The sequence below is a fragment of the Anomaloglossus baeobatrachus genome, chromosome 1, assembly GCF_048569485.1.
Source record: "Anomaloglossus baeobatrachus isolate aAnoBae1 chromosome 1, aAnoBae1.hap1, whole genome shotgun sequence".
Lineage (NCBI taxonomy): Eukaryota > Metazoa > Chordata > Amphibia > Anura > Aromobatidae > Anomaloglossus > Anomaloglossus baeobatrachus.
In genome coordinates this window covers 179,044,667-179,056,438 of record NC_134353.1, presented here as the reverse complement: position 1 = coordinate 179,056,438, position 11,772 = coordinate 179,044,667, and the positions used below count along the sequence as shown (strand labels likewise).

The following is an 11,772-nucleotide window of genomic DNA, read 5'->3' as shown; positions in this document are numbered from 1 at the left end:
TCACACATCCCTAACAGCTTAGCTGAGCTCTTAAGATGTGTCACACTTTTCTACACAACCATGTCATTAGAAGAAAGCAGAGTCGTAGATATAATAAAGGCTCAAATTTAGGAGGATCAGTACAAGTAAAGCAAAGTATTTACAAAATTACTCAAGCTTTCAGTACATTCATTGTATATATAAACTGTAAAATGTAATTATCTGAAGGGGGGGGTATACCCTTAAAGGAAACCTGAGAGCATTTTCTTAAGGTGTTTTCACACTGCGTTTCTCTTCCCATTCAGTGGTCCCGTCGCGGTTTCCATTCAAACCCCCTGCAAAATGGGATTTGGACGTAAGCGCCGATGGGGACACTGACTATAATGGTGCAGATGGAGTCACAGCATGCTCTGTCCTGCACCATTTTCAGGGGTATACATTAATTGGAGGCAATCACCCAGATGTAGCAGACTGTGTCTGGGTGTCCGCCTCAAATTAGCATATACCCCCGTAAATGGTGCATGACAAAGCACACGGTGACTCCATCTGCACTATTGAAGTCAGTGGCCCCGTTGGTGCATACATCTGAATCCCACTTCGCGGGAGTGGGGAGGAAGGGTACAGACAAAGGCACCGACGGGACAACTGAACAGGAAAGGGACGAAGTGAGAAAGTACGTTTACACATGTAAGTAGTGGTATAGCTGTGTAGGTGTGTCCCCCAATACATATGATACCTTTTCTGTAGAGATATGAGGTGCCAGTCAGGAGAAAGCCATCAAAGAACCTATACGTAAATCAAGCTGAAAATGCACTGGGGGGGTGGTGGTGGGGGGCACTTGTCAATGAACTTGGGCTGCTTTTTCTAAGTGGCCTGACCCAGCCTCAGTGTATCTGGAACCCAATTTGCTTATGGCTTTTAAACTATATTTTTCATGACTGACATCAGATCTCTACAAAAAAAAGATATAATTGTTATTGGGGGCCGAGCCCCTATACAGTCATTCCAGTAAGTAGGATAGTCTCCCTTTTAAAGGAGCTGTCTGGGTATATAGTGTTAATGCCCTATGTAAGTCATTGGCAGCAGATCTGTGGGGGTCTGCCACCGGGCACAGGCAGCAGCTGGTAGATGATGACCTATATACAGACCGCTTGCCTGTGCCCGGTGGCAGACCCACACGAATCTACGGTTAATGATCTACATTGGTCATCAATACTATATACCCAGACAACCCCTTTAAGTGTTAATAATGAACTTCCTCTTTAAATATGATTTGAGTTAAAGGAAAAGCAAAAAGCATTTTTCACACATGTTGCAGCAAACGTTTGATAATTTATGGATTGTGAAAAAGTAATGGCGGTGCCTACACTGACGCCATTATACAGTCACAATAAACCAGAGATTGGCTAATATTTTTATTATTCATTAGTCCCTGGTAAGAAAACAAATTAATTCAGCAAAAAGGAAATTCGCAATCTATTCCTGTGGTCTTAACACAAACAGACAAATAAATTAGACATGAACAAGTTATTGAAAACATTTTTTTCATTAAGAAATATCAAAAGTGGAAAAAAAAAACAATAGCATTGAAAGCAGATGGCAATGCATTGGATTTGATTTCTTTTCAGGCTGAAGACAAAACACGTTCCTGGCCCCGGTAATAAAACGCGAGTACGTGTATCACTGACACCAGAAAACCCGTGTCCCAGCTTTAATAGGACAGCATGAACACATCAACAAAAAGTACAAATATGTCATAGATTATGGCTCCGCCGCTCTCATCTACTCAGCCTTCCAAGAAGTAATACGTACCTCATGTTCATACGCTATGGGTGAATACATATGGACTTTCACATTGCATGCCGATAGAAAAAAAAATCATCTGTGTTAAAAAAATATTTTATTTTTGCAGCAGAATGGCTAAATTTGATGTAGACAGTCGAGCAGCAATATTTTGTATATGAGGATCCTGAGATATTTATTCATCATTATCTAAGAAAAATGGAAGAAAAATGATGAAAGACTAATTAAACGGAAATGGTAATATGGGCACGTACACATTAATGCCAATATGACGAACACCTAGGAGCTCTCGACTTTGGAAAACATACTGCACACATACTATTGGAATCATTGTCTTATAAGAGTCTAATTTTTCTATTTTATTGGGCTGAAAACCGTTTTCATTGAACATTTTGCTTAAGACCCTGAACATATTTACAGTTTTTTAAATGTCCATATAGAATAATTTGCTGACCTTTTAGGATAATATTGGTTGTACATTGGCCTTTAGACTATACAAAGCAAAACATTCTGTTAGCTTTAGAGATGTATTTAAAACATAACCTTTAATAATCAATACGATAATGTGCCATGGTTAATCACACAATATAAAACGGTCTATTAATATTTATTAATATTAGGCAAAAAACAAAACAAAACACACAAATGCCCAATCCACAGTGATAGATGCAGGTATGACACATGCTGTCGCATAGAAGAATATCTAGACAGAGAGATACTAACAGTAGTCAGCCAATCACAAATGGTCCACACATGAAAGGGGCTCATCCGGTTGGTAAAAGTCTACTGTCCAATAGACCACTAGTTACGAAAGTATAGAAAGAAATGGAACAGTCTCACCCATCTCTTGATTCCAAATGAGGACGTTCTTACATATCAGTGTACCAGTCTGACTAATGGTAGATCCATTATTGGGATGCTGGTGTGTTAGTGGTCATAGTTGAATATGTGCATTGCCATCTGTCGATCAACCTAAATAGAAGACACGCATCGGGAGACACGTCGGGCAATTGTAAGCTAATGTCGCCTTGTCAAGGATAGTCTACAACTATACCTAAGCGAGAGCTTTTGTGTTTACCAGGATCCAAGCAGTTTGATTAGGGCTCAATGGGGTTTCCTCTATGCCCCGCTGATTTGGACGGACAAGTCTTTGCAATAGTGACAGATATAAGAACGCCCTCCTTTGGATTCAATATATGGGTGAGACAATTTGTTTCTTAACATAGTTGCATAGGTTGAAAAAAGATCTAGGACCATCTAGTTCAACCTTCCACCACTAACTGTATATTTTGTCATTAAATCATGTATAACCGACAATGTTGTGTGTACTGAGGAAATCACCCAGCCATTTTTTTAAAAGCTGTTAGTATCTGCCACTACTACCTCTTGCGGCAGGGCATTCCACAATTTGACTGCTCTAACTGTTAAAAACCCTTTCCTATTTAGGTGCCGTAATCGCCTTTCGTCCACTCGCATTGAGTACCCCCTGGTCATTACTATAGTCTTTGGATGGAATAGGCCAGTCCTTTTTATTGACCACACATGTAAATGAGATCTCCTTTGAGATGTCTTTTTTGTAAAGAAAACAAATCCAACTTTTTCAACCTCATCTTATAGGAGGCTTTCCTTCCATTCCTTGCAATAATCTAGTTGCCGCCTTTTGACTGACTGACTTCTGAATATCCTTTTTAAAATGTAGTACCCAAAATTGTATCCCATATTCCAAATGTGGTCTTACTATTCCTTTTTTTCCCCTAAGTCAATAATGGTCTATTGAACAGTAGACTTTCACCAACCGGGTGAGCACCTTTCATGTGTGGACCATCTGTGGTTGGCTGACTACTGTCAGTATCTGTCTTTCTATATATTCTTCTATGTGACAGCATCTGTCATACCTGCATCCATCACTGTGAATTGGGCATTTTGCGTTGTTTTTGTTTGCCTGCTATTAATGGGCAAGTTGATTTTGTGTGAGTAATCATGTTATATTACTTTATTGATTAAAGGTTATGTTTAAATATTTATTCATACTCACAAATTGCTAATTCTTGGAGTTTTAGTGGTGGAGAAGGAAGCTTCGTGAACAGCAAAGTTCTACATATTAGAATAGTGTATTTATATTACAATAGCCACTTATAAATACAAAATGGGTAGGAGTAGGCAAGAAAATTGGAACCAACCTTCTTGGTATGCTCCATCAGCCATGACGAGACGGAGTATCCTGGGATATAAATACAGATGATCACTGCCCAAAATGTTTTGCATAACTGTTGAACATGTGTCAATATTCTCATCTTCATCTTCATGTATGGCCTGAAGACAATAAAAAAATAAACTTTTAAAAGCACACACATACATAAAACAACAAATGTATAGATTTACATTAAAATGAATAGATTTCAATATAAAAATACACATTTTTTTAGAGTAGATTGGCTATTTTTTACAAGTTGTAAACCATGTTCATGATTTGGTGTTATAGAAATGCCTAAATATACATTGTGTTTATCCGAAAATATGACCTAGCCCGTAATTAAGCCCTAGCAGGATTTTTTGGAGTATACTTAGTCCTACTCCAAAAGCAAGCCCTAGTTGCAGTTCATTTTTGCATACCTTACTAATTGTATCCTGAAGTAGGGTTTGGGAAGCCCTTTAGGACATGTAACTTATTGCAGCGTTGTGTTGCTGTAAGCCCCAAAAAATGTATAAATCGCGCATCGGCTGTTAATGCAAAATGAATATTCACCCCTTTCCCCACCCAAAATCCCATTCACCCCTCTGCACCAGCGTCAGTGATTGGGTAGTTAGACTGCCGTATTACGCGCCTCAGGGTCATGTAGCCGTGAGCCACTGAAACCGGAGGGGAGTATAGGCTTTATTATTTTACCTAGGGGAAACATGTGGAATCAGAAGGGGTTGTCCTAGTAGTGGACAACCCCTTTAAGTGTTAATGTTCTGTAGCCATTGTGTGCACAAACAGGAACTGCCTCCAGAGGAAATGTGGATTTGGAGCTAAAAGTTATGTCACATAAATACTGCGATCGGCACAGTCAGACTATGCACAATTACTAACCATGAGCAAACAGCATAATAAAATAAATTTCAGTGCTTATCTTGAAGAGATTTTCATGTTTTTTACTAGTTTACCACTGCCACCAATAGAGGTAAAACAGTTATAAATTGTATATTCACCATTTTAATTCTCTGCCATGCTTCAGGTCTTCTGATTACCTATCTACAGTGATGACCTTCCTTGTACCTCATGTGATAGCTGTACACAGCTCAGCAATATATATACATGACATAACGGAGACCAATGACTGCCTGTAGTGCTCATGTGAGGTATATAGGATATCATTGCTGTAGACATGTAAACTATGTAGGATCAGCAGGGAGGACAGAGTAGTTGGCATGGAGTGGCAGGGATCAAATGGCTGAATTCAGATTAGTGTCACATACACTATTGTGGTCAATTAGATCAATTGCTGCCACTGTCAGCATTTCTTCATGTGCCCTGGGCATAGAGATCCACATGGGTCCCCTTATTAAACCCATAATTTGGAAAGAAATACGTCGGGACGAGTACTAAGTATTTGGGGGGGGGGGGGTTCAAGTACAGACCTAACTACTGAAGACTCCATTGAGTTCTTTTTGGATGGCTTTGTTAAGATGGATCTAACATTTTGTGTAAGGTGTAAATATACAAGTATGTTATACCATTATTTGACTACATGGGCATCTCAATATTATTTACTGTCTGTACTTTAGTTCAATTGGTCCAAGCCATCCTACCGCATCTATATTTTACATTGACATTTTTGGCATGAAAGACTAGCTTGTTTCAATTTGTTGTATCTATACCTAGGGTGAAGTCGAAATTCAGGGTTCTAACCCTTGGGGTAGTTAGGCTGACAAGGTGCTAGAGCCCACTAGGGTCCTTAAGCCATTCCCTTTGTTTATTGTGTACCCTGATATACCTCTCACATAATTTGTGAGTGTTTTTTCCTAAAACGTTTTTTAAACTATTATTAATAAACTCTAATTTTTAAAGGGTATTTTTCTATATGGTCTCTCTACTATATGTATATATACATACACATACAGTAAATACATAAATATGTTTTCTTTTTACTTGCAAAAGTACCTTTATTTTGTTGTAAACCTCAATGAATTTTTCAAGCCCAATCTCTTGCTCTAATTTCAGCCTCAGTTCCTCCAGGTGTCCAAAAACGCTGTCACCTTCATCATATTCATTCTCGAAATCTTCGCTGCTGTCATCTGCACAGACGCAATAAATGTTTTAATGTTGTAAAAACTGACACAGAGAACATCATGCTGGCATTATGAGAGATGTACCTGAATGCCATTCTTCATTAATTGCACTTTCACTGCTTGGCTGATTCTCCTCGTCCTCTACGTCAGCCTCCTCAGGCTCCACATCATTATTCTCGTCTTCATTCATTTTATTTTTATCTTCATTTATGGTATCATCAGCTCCACAGTAATCTTCATTTGACTCTTCCCTTAGTAACTGCTCCATTGATGCCTGTAGTTCCTGCAGATCTCGGTCTGTCTCTCCAAACATACTGCAAGGCATCAAAAAAAGTATCAGATAAAAGAAGTTGTAGTTAAACGTAACAAAAACAAAGGAAGAAATAACTGGAAACTAGTGCTACTGTGTAGACAATCATATTTTTGGTCCATGCTATGGCATCAATCCCCTTCCTGCCAGTGGGTCTCCTGACCTGATCAAGCAGCCTCATAAAATATATGACTATCAGGCAGCTAGTTAAGTTCAGAAGACTCAAAGCCAGGTCTTAAATACATGGCAGTTATTACGTGTCATACAGGGAGTGTCCAAATTACACTTGTGTGGGTGTGCGGGGTCACAGGAAACCAGTGGCGACAAAAGGAAGGCGATGTTGCAGGCCCGGGGCTGGGAGGAGGGGGTGTCCTGGCCGCGGGCACAAAGGACTTCATGAAAATGGAGCCAGAGGTTGCATATGCACAGGCTGAGATCTCGAAGAGCTGAGACTGGGTTCTTATGGCACTGGCTCATTAGCGCTGTGGCCATTGTACGACAACAGAGTTCCCATATTAGCCATTTGCAGAAATAAAAAAATGTTGAACTTTGTGACATGGATGAAGTCAGGGGAGAGGAAGATACAGGGATCCCTTTGTTTGAAGCAGACATAGGCTGCTGCCAGAGCAGTCTGCAGTTTCTCTCTCAGAGAGCACAGGAGCACTTGGCATTAGAGTGTATGGAGGAAATAGCTGTGGAACGAACTTGGATTTGGCCAATGCCTAGTCAATGTTTATGGGGACAATAGTACTGATTACACCTGAAAATAGTGACCTACTGTATACCCTTTAAGAAAGTACATGTATGTTGTAAAAAGTAAAAAAAAAAAACAAAAAAAAAAAAAAACCAATTCTTCAACTGTTGTTGATTTGTTCATTCTGCCTCCCAGAGATCGTAGAACGGTATGGCTCACATTTATCCTGCGCTCTACGCTGAACGCTTACAATGGGGTTTTCATGCAAATATCTGAAAAATGTGATTCAGACAAAATTCCCAAAGGAAATTTACTGTAATGATGCATAGGCATTCATTTTGGAGTAAAAACATTCTCCTATATTTTCTTTAGACTTTGACAAATTGGTCCCAATATTACATGTGAGATTATTAGGTCAGGGCAGTATCCTAAATGGAGATGGAAGAACGCATGACAGCATACCTGTAATGGAAAGACTTCTGTTGTGTTCACAAGAGGTCAAATCAGATAATAAATGTCAATGTACTCACGTGTCTTCAGAATCTGAATGATCGACATCTCGTACAGGCTCGTCTTCAATATCTTCTATTTCCAGGTTCTCTTCTCCCTGCAGGTCAGCCACACTTGGCACGTCCACCAATGTCTTAAACAACTTTGATAGATCAGGCAGAGAGCATGTCCTCAGCATCTATCAAAGTAAAAAAAAAAAAAAAAAAAAAAAGCAAAACAAGAAAAAAAAAACAATGTATGTTTCTTGAGAGTTTTGAAGCATTAATGACAATTGCAACATTCTACATACGTTGAAACCTTGCAGCTTACCGCACAGATAGGTGTATGGCAAAGATGTTCTATACACAGCCCTACATATATCAAGCTTTACATAAAGTCAGAATGGAAGTAAGCATAGATTTCCAGTAATGTTAAATGCAGACATTAATAAAATATGGAAGTAATTAGAGGACAGTTGTGTAGGAAGATTTTCATCTTATAGTTAAAACGTGAGTATAGTATATGTTTAGGCATCTAAAAAGCTGTGAAATATCACACCCGTTTTCTCACACTTAATCCAGCACCATTGTAAAAACACTTCCAGACACTGACTTAGGCAAAAAAAAAAAAAATAGAAGTGCTCAGCTCAGTTTCCATCTTAAAAAAAAAAAGGGGGGGAAAAAAAATCCCACCAAAAATAAAAGGCGTGTAAAGTGCTGAAATAACATTTGGTTTGGAGACATAACATCTATTCTATCTACTGACCCATGACCATTTCTTAGATCACCAATTAGGTCTATGCATCTGAATCCGAATTTGGATACTTGGGATGATTTATTTTGGAAGTTTGTTTTAATTTATTTCCATTTGGGTATATACTGCAGTCAATACGGCTTGCATTCATCACTTACTCCTTCATGGCTGTAGTTAGCATCCTTGTATTGCACACTTATTTAGGATTACATTTATGATATTTATAATTTGAATCATATTTAGGATTGATGATGGATTCTGTATTTGGACAGTGAATTTAGCCTTTATACACCTACTAGTACACACCCGTATTTTATTGGTAACACTTGCAGTTTCTCTTCTTGCTTTCTAAAGCTGGTAATTTATAGAGATGAGCGAACCTGCAGATGTTCGGGTCCAGTGAGACTTAAAAAAAAGTCAGGTTCGGGACCGGACTTGAAACCGAAAATTGCCCGAATGCCGAAACCCATATAAGCCTATGGGGACCCAAATGTTACCTATAAAACAAAAGGGTTAAAGCAGGAGAATATACTTATCGACCCTCCCGCGTTGCTGTAACACTACTTTGGGGTCCGCTCATCAGTCCTCATGCATATTTAATGCTTTCCCCGAACACCGGCGGTTCTAATTGGCTGCCCCCCACTCTCGCCAACAGCACCTGTGATTGGTTGGAATCACAGGTGCTGTCTGCGTGAATATACTGGAGTGCAAAATAAATAAATAATTCCTCTTATTTTGATACACAGCCAAGATAAGCCCATGGCGGGGATGGCAGCCTGAAGCTGCAGCTCTATCTGTGCTGGTATCACTATCAGGGGACCCTACACCATTTTATTAATTTATTTTACACTCCATTATAAGCACGCTGACAGCGTCTGTGATTCCAACTGATCACAGGCGCAGATAGAAAGGGTGGAGGCGTGGTCTATCGGCAGCCAATCAGAGCCGCCAGCGGGCTGAGAAAGCAGTGAAAATGAATGAGAACTGATCAGTGGATCCGGAAGTAGTGTTTCAGGTGTGCGGGAGGCTCGGTAAGTATATTCTCCTGCTTTAACACTTTTTTTCTTTTTTTATCTGGGTGGCTGAACCCAACTGTAGCACGGACTTCCCTGAGAAGTCTGTGTCGGGGCCTGGGACCCGAACATCTGCTGTTCGGTACGGACACCGAACTTTACAGTTCAGGTTCACTCATCACTACTAATTCATAAGAAAAGTAACCAAAAAACAAGAAAAAGAGCAAATAGTGTAAATTTAGCCACAAATCCTACAGCAAGTAAACATTGCTCACTGTTTGGTGAATTACTATGCTGCAGTTTTGATGCAGATAAACAGATTGATAATAGGTTTCATTGATTTGAATCGGGCTATTTCAGATTAATAGAACAGTTGCTGAATGTTCAACAATATTCACATTATGTGAATTTGGGTCAAAACGAACCAAACGTATTAATTATCTCCTTTACTCAGATGGGTGTAAATTTATGCCAGTCTTATTGGCAACCTGTCGTGTTGAAAATTGTTTTGGACCTGCAGGCAGGATGTAATAAAGCAGAAAAAGCTGATCAGATTTATATCCATTTTTGTAGGAAAAGTTTCAGTAAAGCATGCTTTTTTATTCATTAAATTCCCTGGTGTTTACATGCACAAATCCAGTGGGCGTTTCTATTCAGTGATTGACAGTCTTTCCTTTATGACTGTGCATGTGGAGACTGTGATCATTCACTAGTAGGACCGTCCACCGGACTCATATACATACAACCACCAGGGACTTCAATGTCTAAAACACAAGTTATACTGAATAATTTCCCTCAAACCTTTGTATCACTCTGCTTAGCGTCTTCTCTATACCATATCATCAACAGTTCAGATGTACAGTCATGGAGAAAAGTTTTGGTTCCCTTCAAATAGTTCCTAAGTATTTCTCTAAGAAAATAATTGAAATTACACGTTTTGTTATACACGTTTATTTCCTTTGTGTGAATTGGAACAACACAAAAAAAAGGCAAATTGACATAATTTCACATAAAACTCCAAAACATTGTTGATACCATTAATTTAATATTTGGTTGTACTCCCTTTGGAATAAATAACTACAATCAATCACTTCCTATAACCATTACCAAGCTTATTACACCTCTCAACTGGAATTTTGGACCACTCGTCTTCTGCAAACTGTTCCAGGTCCCTGTAGTCGAAGTATACCACTGCGCTGCCTTAACTTATTGGTGCACTCCTGTAAGCACTTACCTGTGGGACCCTGTATATGTAGCAGTCGTGTGCATTACATACTTGCCATTCACTTTGGACAATAACTGCTTGTTCACCTCGGCCTCATGCATGATATCACAGATAACTGCAGTAGCATGCTATATACCTTTTGTATTTGACTGTCTTCTCCTTATAAAGAAATCCATGTAGGTCTGCATTATTACTGAGATGGAATAATTACCCTTTGGGGTTTGTATTTACATAAAGGATACAATTCTATGTGATTAGATTTTATCCATGGATATACACATCAACTGTGTGTCTAGTTCCTGTGGGGCATCATATTCCTCTCTTTTTATCCTGTTGTTTTTATGTTTATAGAGATACTATTTAATTAAGGAAATTATTTTTTGAGACACTTTGTACAGTCTGTTTTTGTCGTCTATAGGATTTATGATCTTTAGGGGGGGGGGGGGGGGGAGAGGCTGATCTCGGGAAAACCTTAGTTTACGGTATTTGGAGGCCAGTACAGGCCTTTTACACAGGCAATGAGTGTTGGAACAATTGTTTATATGAATGTACATTTCCAATCATTGCTCAGTGTAAACCTGATTACCAAAAAGCTTATGTATTGATTGCATCTCTTATGTGAAGATACATTGACCATTCGTTACCTGGTCGCATGAGTGAATGAGCTGCTGACAAAATGGCAAATGTATAAATGATTGAATGAATAATGGCTTGTAAGTGCACACCTCCTGATCATCACTACAGGAAACTGAAAATAAAAAGTGTCAATCAACTTTGTCGTCAAATTGTATTGTTGATCCCATTCACTTCAGGAGGATCTGATTAACCTGAGGTCTTTATAAGCATTATACTGTACAGCACAGCGACTACCTATCTTCATTTTCTAGCTACAAAGGCCATAGGTGGCGAGAGTGTAAATATTCAGATCCCAGGATTCGTCCTTTGAAACTTCCAAGTGGAACTCCGTCCTCTGGAACCAAACTGTCTCTCAGTCAGCAATGGTCGCCTATTCAAAAATCAGTTTATAAATATAGAAGCAGCAGAGAAAAAAAGTCAAGCACTCACCAGAGCTTGCTTGTGCAGGTATCGATTTATTCAATCGTGGAGGTTACAAGTGCATTAGGGCTGGTGGGGAGGGAGAGGACGCTAGACACGTCCAGTGATGACGGCCGTTTCGCACCTGTCTGGTGCTTCACCTGCACAAGCAAGCTCTGGTGAGTGCCTGACTTTTTTT

The 11,772-nt window shown here is 39.3% G+C and overlaps 1 protein-coding gene across 3 annotated transcripts in view; it reads right to left on the bottom strand.

Annotated features, from left to right (window-relative positions):
- Positions 1-1,190: 1,190 nt before the first annotated feature.
- NEK1 (NIMA related kinase 1) overlaps positions 1,191-11,772 on the bottom strand; it is a 282,342-nt gene continuing 271,760 nt past the window's right edge. For all 3 annotated transcript variants that reach the window (XM_075347215.1, XM_075347229.1, XM_075347221.1), the window contains 5 exons: positions 7,589-7,746; positions 6,139-6,368; positions 5,927-6,060; positions 3,963-4,095; positions 1,191-1,971 (listed from right to left, as the gene is read on the bottom strand). In XM_075347215.1, coding sequence (XP_075203330.1) covers positions 1,958-1,971; positions 3,963-4,095; positions 5,927-6,060; positions 6,139-6,368; positions 7,589-7,746 — 669 coding nt within the window. In that variant the 3' untranslated portion in view covers positions 1,191-1,957. The remainder of the gene's footprint in view (positions 1,972-3,962; positions 4,096-5,926; positions 6,061-6,138; positions 6,369-7,588; positions 7,747-11,772) is intronic.